This window comes from Chaetura pelagica, unplaced genomic scaffold, assembly GCF_000747805.2.
Source record: "Chaetura pelagica isolate M959 unplaced genomic scaffold, ChaPel_1.0 scaffold531, whole genome shotgun sequence".
In the NCBI taxonomy this organism is placed as follows: domain Eukaryota; kingdom Metazoa; phylum Chordata; class Aves; order Apodiformes; family Apodidae; genus Chaetura; species Chaetura pelagica.
This window is the reverse complement of record NW_009952362.1, coordinates 4,537,807-4,561,441: the sequence shown is the minus strand read 5'-3', so window position 1 is coordinate 4,561,441 and position 23,635 is coordinate 4,537,807. Positions and strand designations below refer to the sequence as shown.

General features: G+C 39.5%; 1 protein-coding gene across 1 annotated transcript in view; it reads left to right on the top strand.

Annotated features, from left to right (window-relative positions):
• The window catches only part of ABLIM1 (actin binding LIM protein 1), a 128,339-nt gene that overhangs the window by 12,651 nt on the left and 92,053 nt on the right, over positions 1–23,635 (top strand). Inside the window, exon 2 of the mRNA XM_010007943.1 lies at positions 17,060–17,194. Within this exon, the coding sequence (XP_010006245.1) occupies positions 17,060–17,194 (135 nt within the window). The remainder of the gene's footprint in view (positions 1–17,059; positions 17,195–23,635) is intronic.

The window sequence follows — 23,635 nt, the reverse complement described above, 5'->3', positions numbered from 1 at the left end:
CCTACATGTTGTAGCATTAAGAAGGAATTCCCTTGTGGAGATGGGAGCTCCAGTTCAAGTCCAGCTCTCAAGTCCAGCTGTGGGCTGGACATAGCTCTTGCTTTAGGGTGCAGTATAAATGTGATTGCATCTCCATCTTGTAACCTAAAGCATATTCTGCATTTAATTGTGGCTGAGTTGAAACTATAGCCCAATGAATCTGCTCATAATCTAGCCCAGAATATCTTTGTATTTGACCCAGTTCTCTATTACTGAGGTGCCCTCTGTGTTTTGCTAGTCAATTCACTTCCCTTTGTCATTTTCTCCACCGGTAAACCCCAATACTAAAGTTTACTGTCCAAGCAAAGGTGTGATGGGGTAGGTTTTGGTTGGTGAAGTCACTGGTAGCTAGCTAAAATGAGGAATGAAGTACTGTATAAATCAGGAAAAAGTGGTGTGTAGTAGTGATAGAGATCCCCCATCATCTTCATGCTGGCAGTATGTATGTATTGAAAATAATACACTTTAAGTGGTTTTTCATGGGTGTTCAGGGTTTTTATTAATCTCCAAGCTTTTCTTCATAACTGTGAATAAAAGTATGCTTATAAAAGAGAAGGTTTGTTTCTCACCTGACTCTGACCTCTATCTTTTAATACAAAACAGAAATATACTGAATCTTGCTATAAGTTGGTGAGACTTGGCAATATAGTAAAGGGTTGACTTATTTGGGTTCTTATCAGTTAACTGACCAGCCCTTTCTCAGGTAGAGTTTACTGCCTGGTAAACCAAAAATTGGTTTCATGCTTTTATTCAACAGTGGTGCTCTGTAATTCTGGGAGTGTTTTGAGGGTTGACATTCAAATCTAAGAGCTGCTTTTTCAGTACACTATTCTCTTCTCGGTTCCATGAACATTTATGACTATCATCTCAAAAGGAGTAACATAAGAGAAGTTGTAGTTTATAATTATTTTGTATTTTAGAATAGAGTGCTGATCTTGACTCACAGCAAAAATGTCACCTCTGGTACTCCCTGGCTACTAAGCACAGGTGCTCACTGGCTAGTGACAGTTCTCATTTTTATTATTATTTCAAGGTAGTGAATACAGTCAGTATTCCCAGTTTACAGAGATTGTATGTTACTCTCTTCTGTGCTGTGGTCATGAGGCATTGGAAGACTATTTATCAGCATGTTTTGTGGTCTAGTAATTGGCATTTGTAACAGCTTTAAAGTCAAACCAGGAGTGGATTAAGAGTGCTCACCATAAAAAAGCCACTGTGCCTCAGCCTGCTTCAGCTCTTACCCGTGCTCATCTTGTATTTCCCCTCTTGATCCTGACTCAGTTTGAGTAAATGAAATAATAGGAAACTCATAAATACCACTTTAGCTTTCTGTGTGTGTTGGAACAGCTCTCCTGTTCTCTCTCACATCTTCTCACTTGTGGTCTTTAGCCAGTCATTCAGGAACAAATTACATGGCCAGCTCAGTTCTGCGAGAGCAGAGGAATGCAAGGTGGTGTCAGTGGCTGGAAATTAGGGACGGTGGAATTCAGCATTTGTTCTGCAGCAGCAGCTGTGGCTGGTTGTTTCAGCACAAGAGGCAGAGTCTGCAAGCAGGGTATGAGCTGCCATTAACCATAGGAAAAGACCACAGAGGAAGAAGATAAGAGAGACAAGAAGAGAAGACAGTGATAAGCAGTCAGACCTGATCAGATCTGGGAGATCTAAGAGAGGGAGATAATTATCAGGAATAAGCTGCCTTTTTATTATTATTATTATTTATTATTATTTTTAATCCACCTCAGCCAAACACTGCAGGAAAAGAAGTTGTGTTTGAATTACTTCAGCTAATTCTTGCTGCTTCCACTGCAAAGAAAATTTGTTTGCCATGGTGAAAGAAAAAGGTAATTATGTTTATTGATAGACTGCATCTGAAACAACCTGATGTGACAGCCACAATTACCTGAGGTTGAAACCTTCAAGTTTAAGATGAAGCATGCTGTGACTGACAGTTGCTGTTTTCCTTTCTAAGTGAGGTGCCAAAACCTGCAGTAGATTGTGTTGTTTACCTTTGTACCTGTTTTAATAAGGGTAGGATCTGGAACACACCTAATTTAGAGTCTGTGCACAGCTGGGTTCTCTCTGTGTGAACATGTTTCTGGTTTTTAATATGATTTAACCCAAGTTTGCTGTTGACAGTTTTTTACCCATGTTTCCTGTTGTTCTAGGAGCTTTTACCACTGAAGCAGTTACTCTAAAATGTTACAGCATTTCTAAAGAAAATGAATTATTATATGGTACTTTGCCTAATGTTTGAAATTGGCAGCAGTAAATTAGACATTAGTTTCAACTACCCATAAATAGCATTTTAAGCCTCTTACCAAAGCATTTACTAGTCAAAGAATTTAGAAATGGTTGTGGGGCCTTTCCTTGCAGTAATAGCAGTCTATATCATTTATTGCATTATGAAGTTGTGAAATACTTTCTGAATTGTATTTGAGTGTTGGGTTGTGGGTAGGTTTGAAGCATTGCTATTATAGAGTTTCAGACTTAGTCTGTGTTTTCTGAAGAGACGATCTGTGTTTTTTGCTTTTCTGAGGGCTCTGTAAAAGATAATGTGGGATAAAGTCGAGCAAGAGTGAGCAGTTTTTCAACTCTGAATACCCAAATTTTTTTGATGCTGTAAATGAATTACATAAATTTAGCTTCATAGATACTTTCATGGAAGAGAGCAGGACAAAGGCTTTGATAGCTTGCTGTAGTGTGTCAGATGTATGAGTTATAGTCATAAACATTATACAGAAAACATGAATTTTCTTGATGAAAAGCTCTGGCCCATCATAAATAGTATTGGCTGCTCAGCAGATTTGAGATCCATTACTTCAGATTTACAGCATCATTTTCTTATGGCCAGTGGTGAACTGTTGACCTGCAACCAGTATCAGTAAGCCAGGGATGACAGCAATTTCATCCCACATCCTTGAAACAGTAAGTTTCAGAATAATTTTAATAAACGATGCCACTCCTCTTTTCAGAAAAGTAAGTTTCTAATCATTCAGTTTACCATAATTGTTGCTGATTTTGTAAGATACATTTTGAAATTGGGCTGGTGGTTTTCTTGAAGTAGACATAAAGTTTGTAGCCTTTTTAGCTGTGCATGCAAGTTGATCACTTGCTAAGTTTTACTCCCCCTCAGCTGATGCTTAGGTGGCTGGGTTTCCCACATTACATGGGGTGTACCTTAGGAGTACTCAGTAAATACAGTATTAGCATCTTGCATCATTAAAGGTGTCTTACAACTGTAAGAAAATTAAAACAAACCCATCATTTTTATAAGAAATGCAAGGGAGAAAACCTCCTAGAACATGGGAAAAGTTGACAATAAATGGTTGAAAATATGCAAAAGACTTGTGTGTAAATGCTTTCTTTTCCCCTCCTCACCAAGTTTCATGCATTATTTTCAATGGCTGTTAATACTGATGTTGGATGTATATTCTGTTCACACAGATAATCGACTAAAGTAACTAAATCTTTAGTGTTGTTGTACAATTACTGATATTTCATATCTCATGGATGCAGAGTGAGCAATGATAGTACTTGTTCCCTGTTTTGCTTTCCTATCTTCTAACTTCTCCAACAAGAGGCTGTTTTTTTTGGTTTGTTTGTTTATTTGTTTCATTTTAATTCTCCCACTCTAGTCAGGTGGTCAGGAGTTATTGCTACATTGAAGCTGCTACAAAGATCACTCTCCAGAGAGATACACTTGCAAAATGCAGGCCAGTGTAGTACCCCTGGTACCTCCCTTCCAGCCACTGCCTGAATTCCTGTTTGCACAAGCTGAAAATACAGTCCAGCATCAGTTCATAAACATGTTAACTAGGCACTGGAGGGGCTGGTTTCAACTAGAAAAATGCAATTCCTATTCACTGAAGTGCAAACCAGTTAGTAACAGTTTTTAGCAAATTAGCATGCTTCATTATGCTCATATTGTAGAATGATTTCAGTGTCTGCCTGGGCAGTTCATACACAAAAAAAATCCTGAGGCCAGGGTGTTTTCTGCTGACACCAAATGGCGCTTCCTAAATTATGTCTGACTAATACCACATTTTCATGTCTCTGGCCGTGTACTTATCTGTTTCCAATTATGAGCCCTTATTATCTAGTTACACAGATTATTATGCTGTGTTGGACAAGGGCTGCTTGATATCCCTTGAGGAGAAAGTTTACATATGCATATATGTGTCTTGTTATTAATTCTTTTCTCCAAGTTAAAGCCCATATTGAATAATCTCCTTAGTGTTTCTATGTTGAAGTCGATATGTGAATTGTGAGCCCGTTACCCATGTTGTTGCTGGATGATATAGGTGGTGTAGCTTGTTTTTTACCTCATTAGTTTGCACGAGTGGAGGATTTAGCCTTGATTCTTGATTTCTTGACCAGCTGGTAAGACCATCACAGCATTCACCTGCTAGTCTGTGAAAGCATATTAAGACTCAGCTTTGCACCTGATGAGATCTTGGAGCAGTTCACACATGGGCAAACCTATGAAAGTGGATTAGTATCTATTAATGACAAATTTCTCTATGCCTGGAAGGCTATGGGGAGAAAAGAGGAAAGGTTAAAGATTTTTTTGATTAAGGAAGTGGATACAGAGGCTTTATGACTTCTGTTCATCACATACTGATTCTGTTGAAGGCTAGGTGCTGGCACCTACTGGGTGCCAAGTTCCAGTAAGCTAATCATGTCCCCATGTTCTCACAACTGTCTATGTGCCAGTTTACTTGGTGCTGTCTTTTCTTGTTAGCAACACAGAAAATGTAGTTCACCAAAATGTTAATATACCCTGTATAATTTGGCCTATGGTCAGTCTTGCAGAGAGATTTAGTTGTCTGTTGTTTTTTCTTCATACTTTTGATAAAGTGTGATACTGATACCCCGTGAGCTTATGACTGAGAGGATGGTTTTATGCTTGCAGCAGCTCTGGTGTTGTCCTCTTGTACTCACAGAACCCAAGAGCAATGAGTCTCCAAAGCAGTTTTCACTTCAACTTTTTCTTTTGAACTGGAGCTGCTTTAGATGGGATTATTTTTGAAGAGCACGCAAAATGTTACCTGTGTGTTAATTTAAAGGTGTTCTCTCTCTGGGAAATGCTCTCTCTGGTGCTCTGTGTGTTTGCAGCCTTAACATTGATTCCCACTGTGAATTAAGAAAATGTTGAATAATGGAGTTGGAGTCCTGACACTGTCTCAATGTCATGGTTGTTAATGAAACATAGTCTTGATCTGAACTAATGACTTTGGAACTTTTAACCCCAGGTGACCTAGGAAAGTCTCCAAGTTTGTTGATTTTGGAGCACATGACAAGCTTATGCAATCACTTGTTGGCAGAGAGAGCACTGGAGACATTTGTTTTCTTTTTACTTCACTTTATTCAGTTTTAAATTAAGTTCTGCTTGACACTTTGCTTTTGGGGCTGGGCATTTAGGGTTTTGTTTTGATAAAGTCACTGTGCTATCTTGTGCAAGCCATAGAAAAGTCATTTTATAAGTATGCAGAAGTAGTACATGTTAAAAAAAATACTCTTGCAGCTAAAGTACTAAACTTTAGAACAGTTCTGTGTTAGAGACTCCTCAGGTGACCTTGGAGAAGTAATTTGATCTCTCCTTGTGTTAATCTGTAAAATGAGGATAAGAACATTCCTCTTGTCTGTCTTGATTATCTGAATTAGAGGTCTTTGGAGCAGAGAGTTTCTTTTGCTTTGTTTCACAGCTATGACAAGCAAATCTTAGTCTTGGGATTTAACTACTTGTACCAAAAAAAAAATAATCCAGTGGTATGTGAAAATCTTATAGACATCTTACTACTTTTTTAAAACAAAGCAACTCTAAAGGAAGTTTTTATTTACAAATTTATGTGGCTTGTTCTGCACTTTCTCTTTCTAAATTTGTTTTTAATATTAGGTTTCAAATTGGACTTCTGATGTGCAGCATTGATACTGAAAGAAAAAACAAAAATGAGATGCCAGCTTAGGCACTGCATGTTTGCTGGAGATTTTTTAATTTTTAAATAACTCTGAATTCACACAAGGGTATGAATATTCAAATTCAAGGAGTCAGGCAAGCACAGTGTGCAGTCCTGCCATGCTTGATAGCTTCCTGTGTTTCCCAGCAGTGAAATTCCATACATTCCTTGCATCCCGGTTTTGTGTGTAGGAGCCAGTTCTCTGAAGGTACAATGGCAGCTATTTTATATTGAGAAATGTGAGAACTTTTGCTGTTGATCTCACTGGAAGGGAAGGCTTAGTGGTTTTAGTAGTTAAATTTGAGACCACAGAGTTCATGGTTTCAGACAGCAGAAGAGGCAGTTAAGCTATCTCTCCATCTGAAACAGTGAGAGTTGTTGGCAAAAAAAAACAAAAACAAAAAACCCAAAAACAACCGGTTTTGAGTAGGTGAGTCTTGAGCAATTTAATTTATTGGCAATTTATTGCTGCACACTCTACTCAGTACCTCTGGTGAGGTGAGGATGCTGCAGGAGACTGGGGCCGGTGCGCTGCTGTTCCTTCCATTTGTTGCTCCTTTTTTCTCACTCAATTATTTCACCATGGGTTCCTCTGCTTGCCGCAGTCCGTTTAGAGCCGTGCCACCTCCTGAGCCTCCTCTCTGTCCTTGCTTGGGGCAGCTGGTTTACCTCAGCATTTCTCCTGCTCTGCTGGCCATCCTGCTCTGGCATGTTTGTTTTTTTTTAATTTTTATTTTTTTTTTCTATCTCACCCTGCTTGGCATCTCTCCTGCACTGGCATTGTCTCCTCTGTCTCCTGTTTTTCATGTGCATGTTTAAAATACGTTAAGGTAGGGCAAAGAAATCATCTTCCAAAGTGAATGTAGGAATCTTAGTATGAAAGAACTTGCAGGATGGGATGACAATTTGGCCTGCCACTGTAGAAGGGTCCGTTCTTTTTGTGAAAAAAATCAATGATACCAGGGGAAAAGACTAAGTTCTACTAATCAGATGTGCTGTGCCCTTTGGGTGGGCGAAACCACAGAACAGGATTTCGTTATTTCTGGGAGCAATCCATAACTAATTTAAGAAGGATTATTTATAACAAAGTTGGTTTTCCACCTAGAGAACAGTCAGTATCCCCAAAAAGATGATTAATCCTTCCCGTCACTGAGCCTGGATAGCTTTCAGGCTCACTAGGGATCTGGCTGAGGAGAACATTCAGGCATTGTCTTAAGCCTATTCTGTTCAGCAGAGTATCTTGTTGAGTCTAATTGAATCACTGGGATTTAAAGCTAAGTAAGTGCTTGAGTTCTGTCTCAAAATCAGACTGTTTTTGGAGGCTTTGTGATGCAGCAAAGTAATGTATTTTATTCATGGCAGTGATTTTGTGTTGCATGTTAACAGTGTTGTTGTGTATGAGACTACAATGAGGGAAATAATACTGGCTTTTAAATGACCTTATCATAAAGTACTATAAACCCAGAAATGATAAATGCCTTGTGTAGGTGAATTGTATATGTTATCCGTGGTTATGCTCCATATAGACAGGAAAACAGAAGAAAGAAAGCTGAGGAATCTCCTTAGAGCTGCAAAGTGAGGAGCAAATGCTAAACTAAGGGTCAAACCAAGTAACGCCAGGTGTTCAGAAGTGCAATGTTGTTGTGTTTATGCTATACCAGAGCCTGATAGGCAAGGTTCTATCAACACTGTCAGTGGGATAGCTCTCTAATTCCCAGTGCTGTTAGCACCAGTTCCGTATCACAGATGTTAGTATAATCTATGCAGCAGTATTGTAGAGAGTTGTGTTAGTTTACGAGCTGGTACAGAAGGATCTTAAACTTATTTCAAATTAAAGAAGTGATCCAAACGTAACTGCAGCCTTGTAGAGCAGTGAGAGGTGTCTTTTACTACTGCTGGCTCAAACAAGAGTCAATAAATGGCCTGTTTGTTCAAAGAAGTTGCATTTCTGATTTTTTTCTCTCTAGAGGCACCTCAAGCCAGGTTTTGATGGACTTAAGAGCACATACTTGCTGTCCAGCACTTGGAAGTACTAGCCAGAGGAACAGGCTGTACTCAGGAGCACCGTATCAGTGATTTTTCTATGATAGTCTATTTACCATATAGTGTTCAAAGTTGGTAGACTTACAGATCTCACCATTATTTGCTGTTGAAATACTATACCTCAAGGAATTGACTTGTACTCTGCAAATGTTTTAAGGTCTAGATGCCAAGATGGGCAATTAACTGCAGGACAGGACCTCTAAAAAGTCTGTTTTATCAGTTCTGTATGTAGTAAACTATCCTGGGAGTAAGGAGCCTTATGGAAGAGTTATGTTGCTCAGGAAAAAACTATTTGAGTTTGAGGCTGTGTAGCTCAGTTCTTAGGGATGCCAGAGGTGAAGGCAGTACTGAATGATGGGCATACAGAAGGTCCTTCATTGAAGAAGAGATCCTAAGTGTGGGAGGCAGAACTTCCATAGTTTAAAACCTATGGCTGAGAGCAGGTCTCTGCAAGGGTCTTGCAGAAAACCCTGGATGAGATTGCTGATGGTAACTGGGGGGAGATTTTCCTACAGATCCCATTTTGAAATATCTTTATCACAGGCTTGTTTCAGTGCAGGCTTTTCCTTATTTTTCATACATGCATCGAGCAGTGATATGACATTAAGCAGATACCAAAAGGTATCTGGGAGACCACTGTCTTATACAAGCCGATGTTCTTCCTCAGATGATCTCAGGGTAAATAGCAGGAGAGGTAGTTTTTTACAATACCGTTTTTGTATTGACTTACCTCAAAAGATAATTTAATTCCTTTTACTGTATGGAATACTCAAAAAAGGAAGTGTAGGGGAACTGTAACTAGAATTTGCTGCTGACTAAAATCCCCTTGTGTGTTGCTGTTAAGGTAGCAAAGAGGAAGGGGCCTGCTGGACATTTGAGTGCTATGATGGATAACCACCACTCATCAGTAAGACAGTATTTCCATGCTGTCTGGAAAAGGCAATTGCTTTTTCTGCTAACTTCAGCATCTTGCTTTGGTGCAGCCTTGAGGATTTGCAGTGAATAATTTGACACTTCTGTTTATTCTTTTATGGAGTCAGATTTTGATACAGACATCAAGTGATGTATATGAGACAGTTGCTCAGAGTACTTTTAGGAGTGCTTGAATTTCTTATCACCCCTGTCCTTTGTTAGAAAAAAACCCCAACAAACCAAATGCACAACAAAATACTCTTTGAAATAGTAACGGAATATTTTTGTGCATGGTGGGTGTGCTGAAGGCATAACTGAAACAACATGTTTTTGCTATTTACAAGGCTGATAAACAGTTGCTATATGAGATGATAGATGTGTGAAACGTCTTTATCACGAGCTTCGAGCTCTTTGATAGTAAGTTTTGAAAGGAATTGATTGTCTTGAAATACTGTCCCTTAGTAAGTCAGTTGTTTAAGTAAATACAGAGAACTTTCACAGAAAGTTCTCACTTTTCACATGACTTTTTCACAGAAAATCACAGACAGAGTTGTCAGGGTTGGAGAGGACCTCTGAAGATCATCTAGTCCAGCCCTTCCCTCCCCCCTTCCTCCAAGCAGGAATACCTACAGTAGATTGGACAGGAACAAATCCAGAGATTTTGAATGTCTCCAGAGAAGAAGACTCCACAAACTCTCTGGGCAGTCTGTTTCAGTGTTCTCTTACTCTTTACATGTGTGATGAAGGTCAATAAGGTCTTTCTTGGAACATGAAATAAGACAGTCTGGCTTCACTATCTTTTTATCACCCAATTTGTAACATGATCTGTTCCATGAAAAATGATTCTGTACTAATGTAGAAATATGACAGATTAAATTCACTTTATGCTTCTTCCCTTTAGTTTGCTAACCACTAATCAGTAATCCATCTGTTAACAACCATGTTGAGTAATGCAGTTTTTGATTCAAAGACTGGCTTAGCTTATTCAACATTTGTTTCAACATCATCTGTTTCACAGCACGTCTTAGCTCGCTGCGTACCTCATTGTAAGGTTAGTGCCTTTTCAATACTGAAAATAGTCTTAGAACTGCCTATTGCTTTCTCTGCTTGAGCTGAAAACAACTTCTGGTCATACTCAGTTAACAATCTGTTCATGATTCTTTGAAAGGTTTGTAATTTTTCTTAACAATTGTCCTTGTTTATTTTTTTTCTGAAAATCTTTTAGTTGCTACAGCACCTGCCAAGGGGTGTGATAGTGGTGTGGAGAGAATTGATACAAACCTGTTCATTACTGTCTTGTAGACAACCCCACATCTGGCTATTTTGAAGACAGATACCACTGGTGTACTTTGTTTATTCTAGCTGAAGAACTGAGGCTGAGAAATATGTGTTATGGTGATAACTGAATAGGAGACTGTAGCAGGACTCTCCATCTCTCAATAAGAAAACTATTTGGTTTTATTAGGTCTTCTCTTTGTTAAATTAGTAGAGAATAAAACCAGAGACAGAGGATTTGGGGTAAGTATTACTTCTTTCTGAATCTAAACCAGAACAGGTGTGATCTATGCTATGGATCTTTACATGACTTTCTCAGATAATCCAGCCTTCTTTCCTGCACTCCCCTTCTTGCTAAACTCTAACTTTCATCCCACCAATGCCCAGTAAAAAAAAAGCATGAGTTAACCCGGGCAAGAGCTGCTGATGTCTTGCCCTGTCAATATGACTATGTTGGCTGGCTAGTATGCTGCTTATGTGCAGGTATGTACGTACCATGCGTGGCCATTTTTAGGGCACCAGCCTTTACAGTGCCTGAAGGGATACTGCCCTGCAGTATTCTCATGCTACTGTGGTCTTCTTTGCACCTGCTGTTTTCAGCAGCAGGATAATTGTAAGGGAAAAAGAACAATACTTGAATGGAAAATAGATTTTAAAAGTTAAAATTATGGCAAATAACTGCAAACTCAAGATTTTTTTTCCTGCCTTTTAAAAAACATAGCTACTCTGCTTATATGTAGCCAGCAAAAATAGATGTAAGACAAATTGGCACACTGTAGGAGTAATACAGATAAATTTACAGGAAGGAGTTTAAATGATTCTCTAGATATGATCTGAATAGTGATACTATGAGCAAGCTACAGTTTTGGATTTTGCCCCAGGCTTTTTCATACACATGTAGGCATGCAGCTCACTAGGATCTCTTTATGGGAGTGCCTCCTTCCAGGGTGCCCTGGAAATCTCAAAGATCCCTGTGTGATACCTGTGGTTTATGGCTGCAGTAACTTCTTTATCTGTTCCTGACAGCTGGGAGGTTTGATTTCAGTCTCAGTCACTGTTTGGTCACCTTTGCTGATAGGATTCTTACAGATTTAAGGTTCAAGAACAGAGTCTGCAGATAAGCAAAATGACACTGCCTTTTTCATTCCTTCTTTTTAATAGCTGTTTCAGTAACTCCTCAAGGTTCTGCTGTGCTGGGCTTTCATGGAAGAGGAATTCCTCAGAAAGCGTGCAGGCTATAGACAGGCTTTACAAACCAGAGGTTACAGACATTGACCTCTGAGAAATAGAAAGGACAGGAGGAAACTCCTTCTCCTCTCTTTACAAAGAGAGCATGGAGAAGTGATAAGCCACATCTGGTTTTTGAACTTGGTTCTCTGGTGTGTCTCTAGCATCTTTCATCCCAGAACAGCTTTTTTCAGCTTGTCATCCTGTGCACAGTGCTTACCTGTCTACCTCTGGCCTGTCCTGAGTAAGTGGCTGCCCAGCCAGAGTTACAGAACAACCACTTGACCTTATCAGAGGTTGAAGGAATTTTGATTCTAAAAACCTGCAAGTTTGAATTTCAAATCCTGTAAATTAATTTAAGAAATGGTATCCAAAGCCATATCGGGTACTACAGAGAGAGAAAGGAGAGCACACTGCTGCCTGTAGTAAGATTTGGTTGCATTTAGTACCCTGGCAATCTCCAGCATAGCTATCTTACTTTAATTCCTGGAATGAGAAAGGATTGAGGCAAAATAAAGCAGACTAGCGAAAAAAAAAAAAAAAAGGTGATAGTTTCATGCCATTATATTTTTGCTCCTTTTCCATTTTGACAGTTCAGTATTCAGCCAAGAACTCACAGCAGCAAATTGAAAGATAGCATTTCAGAGCATACTGTCTGTATTAGGCCACTCCTTAAGCTATAAAGGACACAGCTGTGCAATCCTGAGAGTCCCCTTGCCTGTGCTGCTATTGGCACAACATGTTCTCAGTGCTATGCAAAATTGCTTAGAGGTTGCAGAGCTAGAAGTCATAGAAATGATATATCCTATAATGAAGTTAGATGTTACACCTGCTACAATATTATTAGAGTTAACTGAGCCTAACTCACAATTTTATTTGTGAAGGTAGGCAAGCAAATATGAAAACTAGAAAATTCACTTTTAAGAAAACAAAGTCCATATCCCCCTATGTTTAAATTCAGAGAAAGCAGCTTTTTACTTCAGTTTAAGAAGAACTGAATGCAGCCTATTTTGCTGTGACCTCTGCTTTGCAGCGTATGCATAGCAAGGCACTTCCCAGAAGCTTCTTTCTGACTTCCAATAAAAAGATGAAGTATTCTGTGGCTTGCAGCAGAGACATGGAGTCTTGCCAGCAAGAATCTGCAGCTAAGAGTCACTTAGTCTGATTCTCTGGTTTCCTAACAGTTCTGTTTTAAGGTAGAGAATCATCAGTACAGGAGGCTGCAGTATTTATTTTTCTTGTTTTCTTTCATTCAGCAACAATTGTTCTTCAGGTAGTTGCTGTAATTTCCATTTCAGAAGGGTTTGGTATGAGAACTGAGGTCCCTTTTCTGGCTGATACAGCAAAAGATGTAATTGCTATTAAACCTTTGTACAATGATCTGCTCTATGTGAAGAAGCACTGACAGGACAGTTTTGAACTGTGCACAGCAAATTTTTTCCTGAATTTTTCTCAGAAACTGACTTAAGTTTCTCACATGAGCATTGAGTTGTTACTGACCTTTTCTATTTTATTTCTTTTTTTTTCTTTGAAGATCTGGGATTATTTTGAGATGTTTTGATAAAATGCAGTAATGAGTACTCTCAAGCTGGTAGAGTTGCTTTGAATTTACATCCATATAGTGCAATTGCAAAATGTAATGAAATCAACCTTGATTCACAAGGAATGTAAGGAATTACAAAAATCACGGTGATGTGTTTATGGATAGATGTTAAGACAAAGCAATTCTCCAATGGCAAAGACTTCCTCATAGAAGAGGGTGACATTGATTTTACCCCTCAAAAAACAATGTAATCAAGACTTCCCAGTTATCCCAGCCAGTGTACATGTTACTTTGGGTAAATCAGGTACTTAATGGGACATTGATTTGTCTTATTGGAAGCCAAATGGGCTTAAGAAACAATTAATTATTCACATAAGCTGGTTTTGTAAGCAAGTGTGGAAGTCTCAACCTATTCTTGAAAAGTTCTGTGTATATCTCATCATGCATCTTTACATGGCTCATCTTTACATATCTCATGTATGTTTATTAACTAAGAAAAATAAATGTCTTCAGGCAGTGTTCAAAAGAACTGGAAGTTAAAACTGCTATAAAGTAACCTGAAATTTTTGAAAAGTTTTACTGATGATCCCTTGTAATTAGTCTCTGCAAAATTGTAAAGACTGTGACAACTTGGACCTTTACAGGTACCACAGCTTTCATAGTTAATTTTAGAAAGTGCTGAAGGAATTAAAATAACAAATATTCAAATAAACTGTTGCACCTATTTGATCTCAATGCCTGCTTCCAGCATCCCTTGCTTCAAGTGTAGACACTGTACTGGTTTGCCTATAACCAGTTTAAAAACCAGTTCACTTAGTAGCCTGGGTACTTCTGATGGAACAGTATTTGTTTGAAACTAGGTCATTGTGTTAGTGTCTACACCTTACTGATTTGAGTGAGAGGAATACGTTGTGTTTAATCTTACACAAAAGGATCCATATACCTTATTATACTCGTTTGGCTAAACTGACAAAAAAAATAATGTGTCGACTTAATCAACTTGACTTGTATGTAGGAAGGTATCAGTTCACATCAACATACTGGAACTGGTAAATACTTGTGTTTGTATTATACTACCCATGCAATAAGAGTGTGCTTTATTGTATGAAGACAGTTGTGAGCCCCAGTACTGAATAAAAAATGCATTCTTCTGATAGTGTCTCTTCTTTACAATACGTTGTGCTAATTTGGAAGATAGTTGTAGTGTTACTATATTTGGATTTGAAACTTCATTAAAGGCATTGCAGTGCCTCAATTTAGTGTTTGGCCACTCATGCACTTTCCAATGAATGCAGCTTCTGGAAATAGGGCATATGTGACCATGAGGACTCACTGACTGTCTTAGGTGCTTGTGTGACTCTTTCCATCCCTGTGCCTGGCGACCTTGTCCTCTGTATTTATTCTCACAGTAGGGTGAGGCTAACAGTACTGTAATACCTGGATTACAGTCAGGGACACTCAAGACACAGAGCAACTAAACCATTTAGATAACCTGAACTTTAACTGATAGGTTGCAGGCTCAGAGACCCAGCAGAACTTCACTGTCTGCCATCGGTCTGTTAGAGCTAAGGGCATGTTATCTGCAGCCCAGATGTCTGTTGTGGAGCAGGGGTTGGAACCTGGGTTATCCAGATTGTAAATTAATGCCCTGTCACTGATTATAGTGACTGGAACCTGTTACTATCTTAGTCATCATACAGCTTCCAGTTTACATGTCCAGTAATCTGGCTGGATATTTAACATTTGAACGTTGAACATTTAAACAAGCTGCTTGTGAAGTTCTATCTCTTTATTTTTTCTTTAATTTGCTGTTCTGTCCTTACTGGTAACTCTGCCACTGAGAAGCCTTGTATGTTTTGCATATATCCAAAGGGAAAATCTTACAAGCAATTCCTTGCAGGAGAGCAGAAGTCAATTACTCAGTCTTGACCTACAATGCCAAATTGAGGCCAGTAAGACAAACACCATAATTAGCTTCACTTAAGAGATCAGTCTCTAAACCAAAATAGCAACTAGCAGTATTTGTATTCATTTCAGTGGTTATAAAAGAAGAACTGGAAAGTTGCAACATTTACTACTGCTCTAGTAAAGAAAAAAAGCTTGCCTTTCAGATAAATACCAGAAGATCTGGATGCTGGCATGCAGGATATGTTAGGGTGTCCTCCACATGAGAGCAAAATGTTGCAGGTACAGATTTCACAAGGCAGCATTTAAGTTCTCGGGAGTTTTCACCTAAATATTTGATCCATTTGCTCATTTGAGCAACTTGAGAAATTCTGTTACATTTTCTTCAGTTGGCATCAGGCCCATCTCAGGCTGTCTGGATCTGAGAGGGAATTTCCCTCATAATTCATTTGCTAGCGCTTTTCTCTGTTTGTCTCTTATTTTCTTTCTTTCTCACTGCATGAACTACGTGTTTCCTTGGTTACAAGTTGATAGTTAGTCTTGCTTGGAAGAATAATAACTTCTACTCCAGATATAGTCTTGCATTGCAGATTATTAGATGAGGTTCATTCAGGGCAACACATTTGCTGGGGTCTTATTTAAATGGAGCTGCTAATTGAGATACTGGTTGGCATTGTGACCTGTGTTCCGTCCACCAGTATGGGCTGAGTAACTCCAAAGTGCTATAGTTGAAATGAGGCTCCCAGAGGAGAAGGTATTAAAGCCTTTGTGCTTGAGTAGAAGAATTCAGCCATTTTCTTTGAAAATTGGGGTGAGGCTGTGTGTAGGGAGGTGAAGAATAAAATAGGAGCTGCCGTATTAGTTTGTCTAGACAGGAATTTCATGCAGAAATTACTGCATTGAGTATTTGTTATTGTCTGTTCTTGATGTTGTTGTTCCTGTAATCAGATATTAAGCTTTTCTATTATTAATCTTATATTTATATAATGCAGAATTATAGCAACTTCTTAGCATTTATAAATGAGAGTAACATAGAAGGATGTAATGCAGTGATGGTGCTTTTCCCTTAGGAATTAATTGAGGAAGAGGATTAAACTGGTTCAGTAAATAGGAGCAAAGTATCTGTTATGTTGCTGCATAAGCAGTAACTTGAAACAAGGGATAATACTGTCTTTGGAGATGTCTGAAATTTATCAGGTAAAGAGCTCCAGAAAACATTGAGATAAAATAATGAAGATGATTCCTAGTGACAGTGATGTAGGTACGTCAGCAGTCAATCCTTTGTGGGACAGGAATGATGGAAAGGCAGAGGTGTGAGCAGAGAGGTGTTTGCTCAGAAATGTTCTGATAAGCATCGCTAGCTTGAGAACAATATTATAAGGACAACTTTCTTCTGCTAGAATGGGATGTGGGAGGGAGCTATGAAGGAACAGTGTTTTGTTTTGGAACATTCTGGGTAATACCTTCCACTTCAGACAGTACAACTGAGGCTCACTCTTGCTGAAGCTTACATCCATGCATTCTGTTGGGGCTCCAGGCTGCCACAAGACACATCTGAAGAGGAAGGTAAACATTTTTTACAAAAGCCAAATGTGGAGTAATAAAACCTTTAGTAGAAGCAAATAATGTTGGCTTATTTTCTCTACAGATGTGCTTTCGCTGTGTTAGGTATGTGCTATAGCAGAAAGGAGATGTTTAAAGTTATATTTAATGTAGTAATTTGCATGCAAAGTCAGGCTGCCTGGTTCATCTGGTTTCCCAAAACATGTTTTGGAATTGCTTCCTTTTTGCTTGGGTTGTATTCTTTCTTGCATGGAAATAGCCCAGTTCTTGTTGTCTTGCGTGTTCTTTGAATTACACACATTCATGTTCTTGGGAAGAAAAGCTTAGGCAGTATGAAAGATCTTTGTGACACTGAAACTGTGTAGGGAATTTTTCCTCATCTTTCCGTGGCAGCCTCAGTGGAAAGAGGTTGTAGCTGATGTGAATGGCTTAAACTACTGGTTTATGAAAAGGCTGTATTTTTTTAAAAAAATTATGGTCGCTTTTTAGACAAATATATTTGTATTGTGATGAAAAGTGTCTGAGAACACAGATTGATGTACAGGGAAAAATATTGTTTTCATTTGGATTTAAATCATATTGTTTTGTTTTACAGTGGCCCATCCTCAGGAGCCTCACCACCCCTCTGAAAAGCCAGTCATCCACTGCCATAAATGTGGGGAGCCATGTAAAGGTGAAGTACTCCGTGTTCAGGCCAGACACTTTCACATCAAATGCTTCACCTGCAAAGGTAAGACCTTGGTGTTAATCTGTTAAACATGAGTCAGTCAATGGAAATATACCTAGAACCAGTGGTGACAGGTCATGCTTCCTGCAGTCAGCCAATTAGAGGGTATTCTTGTTGCTCAATATCTGAAGGATTTGTGGGTGTGGTGAGTAAAGAATGGGGATGGAATGACAGAATCACACTTGAACAAACAGCAAGATCATCAGGACCAAACACAGCAAATTCATTATGCAAGCATCTACAGTTTAATTGAATTATATGAGACATTTGGGGTTTTTGGTAGGGTGGATAAATTTGACACCCCTCAAGAAGTGGTAGAAGACTCAAAATTAGCCCATTCTACTCTCAATACTTGTGTGTTCGTTTTCCTTTCTACTGTTCACCAGGTGCAAGCTATGCCGTAGATAATGATACCTGAAAGAGATTTTAAAAGAATCTTAGGTCTTTTAATATTATTTCCAATTTTATTTGCTTCATGCAGTTCTGTGTCAGCAGTCAGTTTCACGTATTTAGGCCACAGTTAGAGTCTGGCTGCTTTGAATTTTTTCTGTTTATTTGGGAAACAGTAGAACAACACTAAACTCACAAGATGAAATTATCTACGGAGTGTCACAAAAGATACAAAGAGAAAAGTACAGTGCTAGCAGCCACTCAGAAATCCAGTGTAAATAGTTGAGTTGGTTTCAAATGTTGTGTTGTGTGTATTTTTTGTTATTTCCATATATGGGGCAAGTATATATTCAGACTGCACAGTGTGATGTGGTAAAAAGGAGTATAGCATAAGGATATGTAAGAAAATTTTGGTTTTTGTAGGTTTTTATGTGTTTTTAGAGGATTTGGAAAAATATTGATTTTTTTTTTGTGTGTGTGTTAATAGCAGCCACTGCCTTTCATTAGACATAATTATGAAAATTAAGCTCCTTTTAACTTGATTGTAAGTACCTGCATTCAAAAAAGACCACCAAAAAGACCCTGATGGATACTGACATCCAAAAGAAATGTGCAGGGAGGTTGCTGAGGAGCATATCCTGGGGCAAGGGGTGTCTAACACATTTTAGGAGAGGTGTGTTCAGTGAGTGAGCAGTGCAGAGGCTCGATTCAAAAGGGGCAGGAGACAAGCACCTGTGCTGACAGCGTGACCCTTGGAAAAAGCTGAGCTGAAACTTTTAAGCTGAGTGGCCAAAAATTTCTCTTTACTTGTTTTTCTTGTGGATAGATTTTGTTTAAGTTCAGGAAATAAGCAGTATGCATGCTCATGTACACACCATATATATGTGCATATCTATACAGATTTGTATGTGTAAGTATATACATATATGCACATATATCTACACACAGGCCAGGTCCTCCCTTTTGCCTTCCGTCTGTGGGGCTGGGCCTCCTCCTTCTGCCCTTTGGGCCTCCACCTCTTGCTGGGTCTCTGCTCTCCAGGCTTCTCCTCCCACAAGCTGAGATTCTCTGGGCATCCCACTCTATCTGGCTGCTCCAACTCTCCTTTGGGCGTCCCACGTCATATGGACCTTAGATGAAATTATCTACGGAGTGTCACAAAAGATACAAAGAGAAAAGTACAGTGCTAGCAGCCACTCAGAAATCCAGTGTAAATAGTTGAGTTGGTTTCAAATGTTGTGTTGTGTGTATTTTTTGTTATTTCCATATATGGGGCAAGTATATATTCAGACTGCACAGTGTGATGTGGTAAAAAGGAGTATAGCATAAGGATATGTAAGAAAATTTTGGTTTTTGTAGGTTTTTATGTGTTTTTAGAGGATTTGGAAAAATATTGATTTTTTGTGTGTGTGTGTGTTAATAGCAGCCACTGCCTTTCATTAGACATAATTATGAAAATTAAGCTCCTTTTAACTTGATTGTAAGTACCTGCATTCAAAAAAGACCACCAAAAAGACCCTGATGGATACTGACATCCAAAAGAAATGTGCAGGGAGGTTGCTGAGGAGCATATCCTGGGGCAAGGGGTGTCTAACACATTTTAGGAGAGGTGTGTTCAGTGAGTGAGCAGTGCAGAGGCTCGATTCAAAAGGGGCAGGAGACAAGCACCTGTGCTGACAGCGTGACCCTTGGAAAAAGCTGAGCTGAAACTTTTAAGCTGAGTGGCCAAAAATTTCTCTTTACTTGTTTTTCTTGTGGATAGATTTTGTTTAAGTTCAGGAAATAAGCAGTATGCATGCTCATGTACACACCATATATATGTGCATATCTATACAGATTTGTATGTGTAAGTATATACATATATGCACATATATCTACACACAGGCCAGGTCCTCCCTTTTGCCTTCTGTCTGTGGGGCTGGGCCTCCTCCTTCTGCCCTTTGGGCCTCCACCTCTTGCTGGGTCTCTGCTCTCCAGGCTTCTCCTCCCACAAGCTGAGATTCTCTGGGCATCCCACTCTATCTGGCTGCTCCAACTCTCCTTTGGGCGTCCCACGTCATATGGACCTTCCTGACTCTCCACCCCTGTGGGACACCTGAGCCTCCCACTGCTCCAGGCCTCCCTGCGTGAGCCTCCCTCCCTTTCTGGCTCCCCCTCGCTTGGTCTCCCAGGCTCCTTGGGCTCCCTGGCTCTCTGGGCTTTGCCCTTCACGGCCGGGAATTTTCTGCAACTCCCTTTTTTGGAAACTCATTTGTGTGAGCCTCCCTCTTTCTTTGGGCTTCATTGACTCCCTTAGGTCTCAGCCTGTGTGGACTTTGAGTCTCCTGGCCTTCCTATTGTTGGAGACCCTCCAACCACCCCGATTTACTTCAAGCCTCCACTGTGCAATCCCCCCCCTGCAGGAGCACGGTGGCTTGAGTCTCCACGCTGCAGCAGCCAGCTCAGGACACGTTCACATGTCAGGTTGTGTGATCAGCTGTCTTCCCTTGTCGTTTAGTGCTGTATACATCTGTGGAATCTTTCTCAGAATAGAGTAAGTGCTTCCTGACAAAGATGGCAAGTAAAACGTCCACCAACAGACATGTTCCCATATCCCCACGATAAGGTGCAGCTAGTTGTAACTCCCTGCCTGTTGAAAACCAAGTGTATACAGCTGGTTTGTCCTATCTCCCTGGCAAGGCTGGCTAGTTCTATTTGTAGCTCCAGATAAGAGCTGATAAAAAAACCAAAAAGCTGAAAATGGTGCGACCTGACCCCCGGGAGGTGAGCTCTGCTGGCCTGCTGATAGGCAAGGAATCTCAGGCAGTCAGCAGCTGACTCGGAGCAGGAGTTAACAGGGGAATGATGGACAGGGGGTTTAAGAGCCAGTTAGGAGTGCAGTCCCAGCAGCTTCAGAGCAGTTGTCTTTGGCTGTTTTATAACTCCCCTTGCAAGGAGTTATGCTGTTTTGTGTCATAAGTGTGAGTTTAATTGGATTCTGCATTACCTCCAGATGTGATAAATAAATATTCTGTTTCACAAGGAGTACACTGTTCTTACAATACCAAATTGTTAATGGGTACCAGACAATGGAAGGAACATACTTAAGAGGAAGAAGGGTTAAATGAGAAGTTGGGAGGGAGAACACACTGGGCTGGAGGCCTCATTGTTTTACTTTTTGTCTTTCATGAGCACTAACATTCATAAGAATGAATTAGTAGCTTATACGGAAGGGAAAACGATTTTTCTTGTAAGAAATTCTATGTAAGCATCTATGTACGTGAATAACACTTTTGGAAAACCTAAGACTGTTCATGGCAGTGTCTGTTACATACGTAAAGTGCATAGGATCAGGCCCTAAATTACAATATTCATGAACAGACATTTTAATATATCAATTTAAATTGTGGTCTAATACTGTTATGGTTTGACTCAGGATCAGCAATTAAATCAGTGACAAAAATGCTCTCAATCCTCTCCCACCCAGGTGGGGAAAAGAGAGAGAAAACAAGGGAAGAGACTTTCTGGATTGTGAACTAAGCCAGACAGCTTTCATTAAATACTAACGATAAAAGAACAATGTACAATTCTATACAAGTTTGTTCAGAAATGTGCAAAACCCCTTATCACCTCTCCCCTCCTCTAGCAATTCCCACAGCATTCTCATAAGCTGTGAGCAGTTCTGAAATGTCCCAGACCCTTCAGAGAGAGCAGCAGAGCACACAGGAGCTGAGGGGAGACTTATCAGGGTCAGGAATGCATGGGCCTAGGGATCAACGCTGATGGAGAGCCAGAGTCCTCCCCACTTGCCAGCCATGAATGGAAGGGCCTTGACTTCTGTGATCCCTGACTTTATATATGGGATGGAATACTCTCTTTGGTCAGTTTCGCCATCTGTCTAGTACACTCCTCCCTACAGGAGGGTTGTAGATATGACTCTTCTGCTCCTTTAGTTTCTGAAGTAGCAGATGCAACAAGCAGAGCAAAGTGTCCGTGGTCTCTCAGCAGTGACATAAATGTTCAGAAATTATCAGTTCACTAGCTGCAAAATTTGTGTGCTGCTTAAAAGAGAATTCAATGAAGAAAAAAAAGAAGTCAGTAAAAAGAAAATTGGCTTCATCTTGGCTCAAACCAGGACAGATACAAATGATAATTTTCTGTCATTGTCAGTTGATTATAGTTAATTTTATCCTATTGCATGTACTAGGAGAGGAAACTTTGAGGTTAGCAACATTGCTGTGATAAGACTTTATTATTAAGCCTGTGATTCATTATCTGGGTTAGAGGGAAAGGCTAGTTTCAATACAGTGTATTGCTTAACAGAACAAGCTTTAAACTCTCATAGTAGCAACGTAATGTAGCTTGATTTTGGTACATGTTGAGATAGGTTGGATTATCTTAACTAGGTAATGTAATATTTGTGGTAGGAGTACTTCAAATAGTAGGTGGTATCCCTGTTCTTGATGTTGAATATAAATTGGAACACAGTTCCATATAGTAGTCTAAACTAAAAATAGAAACAAACCCACAAAACCCCTCCAAAACCAAAACTCATCTCATAAATTAGCAGGTCTGCCATGAGAATGTGTAGTATGCTGAAGATTTCTGGTCCTCAGTCTTTGTCATAAATGTCTGCAATTTGATTAGGCTATGCCAGGCGGAAATGTTTTGCTGCACATGAAAGTTGTAGATGCTATACAGATATCAGATATCAAAAGATAGTTACCAAGTCATATTCTAGCTGATTATAAGGCAAAGCCAAATCTTGGCATAGAGGAAGGATTCCATAAATATGAAGTATCCCACAGAGAAGAAACTTAGATTCTATTGAACACTTATAAATTAGCATAAAGCAGATTCTTAATTATGGAACAAATGTACTAACTTGTCTGTTTTAAGTTGGATGTCTTTCAAGCTTATTTTAGGAAAGCTCACTTAAATATGTATTTCCAGATTCCTCTGTGGTGTGTTTAGGTTCCAAGCATGGGTCTGTTTCTTTTATGTGATGACTTTTGCAAGGCTACATCATCTGCAGCTCCATGAGCCTGACAGCTAAGGGGGAGGCTTCCTAAGTTTACATTTCAGGATGCTCTGTAATCTTTGACTTTGAACTGGATCTTCCTCCCTTGAAGGACTGTGAAGAAGTTAGGGTCATGTAAGCAGACACTGTATCAACAGGCTGGAATGTGTTTTAAATCAATAGTTCTTTGACCTTTGATCTGTCATCAGATTCCTTCTGTGGTGGCAGGAGGAGGCTGCAAACTGTGTGCTGGGTAGTTAGTGCTATTAATAGTTCAGTGTCAATATGAGGACATATTTGTAGTAGATACCTAGTGCACTGTGCATTTCCACAAATACTTCAAAACAGAGACTGATCTGTGGATATGGTGCCATAACTGGTGGATAGAATGTGGTCGTTCCTGAGCATTGGGAAATTATATGAGGTCCCTTGAAGCTCTGAGTCACTGAACCAAAGAATCTTCATTATACAAAAGCTCTCCAGGCTTGTAATTCTCTTTGAATACACCATGGTTCTGCTTACCAGCTTGTGAACTCCCCTTTTTCAGCTTGGTTATTGAAACAGCCTTTAACGTTATTAAGTCTTTTGATTTTTCTCAAGTGTTTGTGTTTTCATTTTTTTCCTAAACCCAAATGTCTCAGCTTTCATTTAAGGAAAAGAGCATTCCTAGTCAGTATAATATAAAACACTGGTAAATACGAACATGAAATGCTCTAGTACCGGAACAGAAATATAAAAGACAGAAATGTTACAATATTCTGGTTTGGATGGTCAGGACTCCAGGAATCTGACTCAGGATTTTGAAGAATTACAGCTCTGCATGCTTTACCCATGGTAGCAAGTGCTAGGTAAGGGAATGAGGAAGATAAAGTTGAGATCTTAAGAGTGAAAATGAAAGAGATACACTTGTTGCTGAAGAGATTACTACACAAATCAAGTGAAAAAGCAAAAAGTGAGGCAGCTGTTATCTGTGTGCACAGTGAGACCTAATGAGGGGCAGTGAGACCATGTTTAAGAGCAGCCTGAACAGTTTTTGAACATGTGGGGAGCAATCG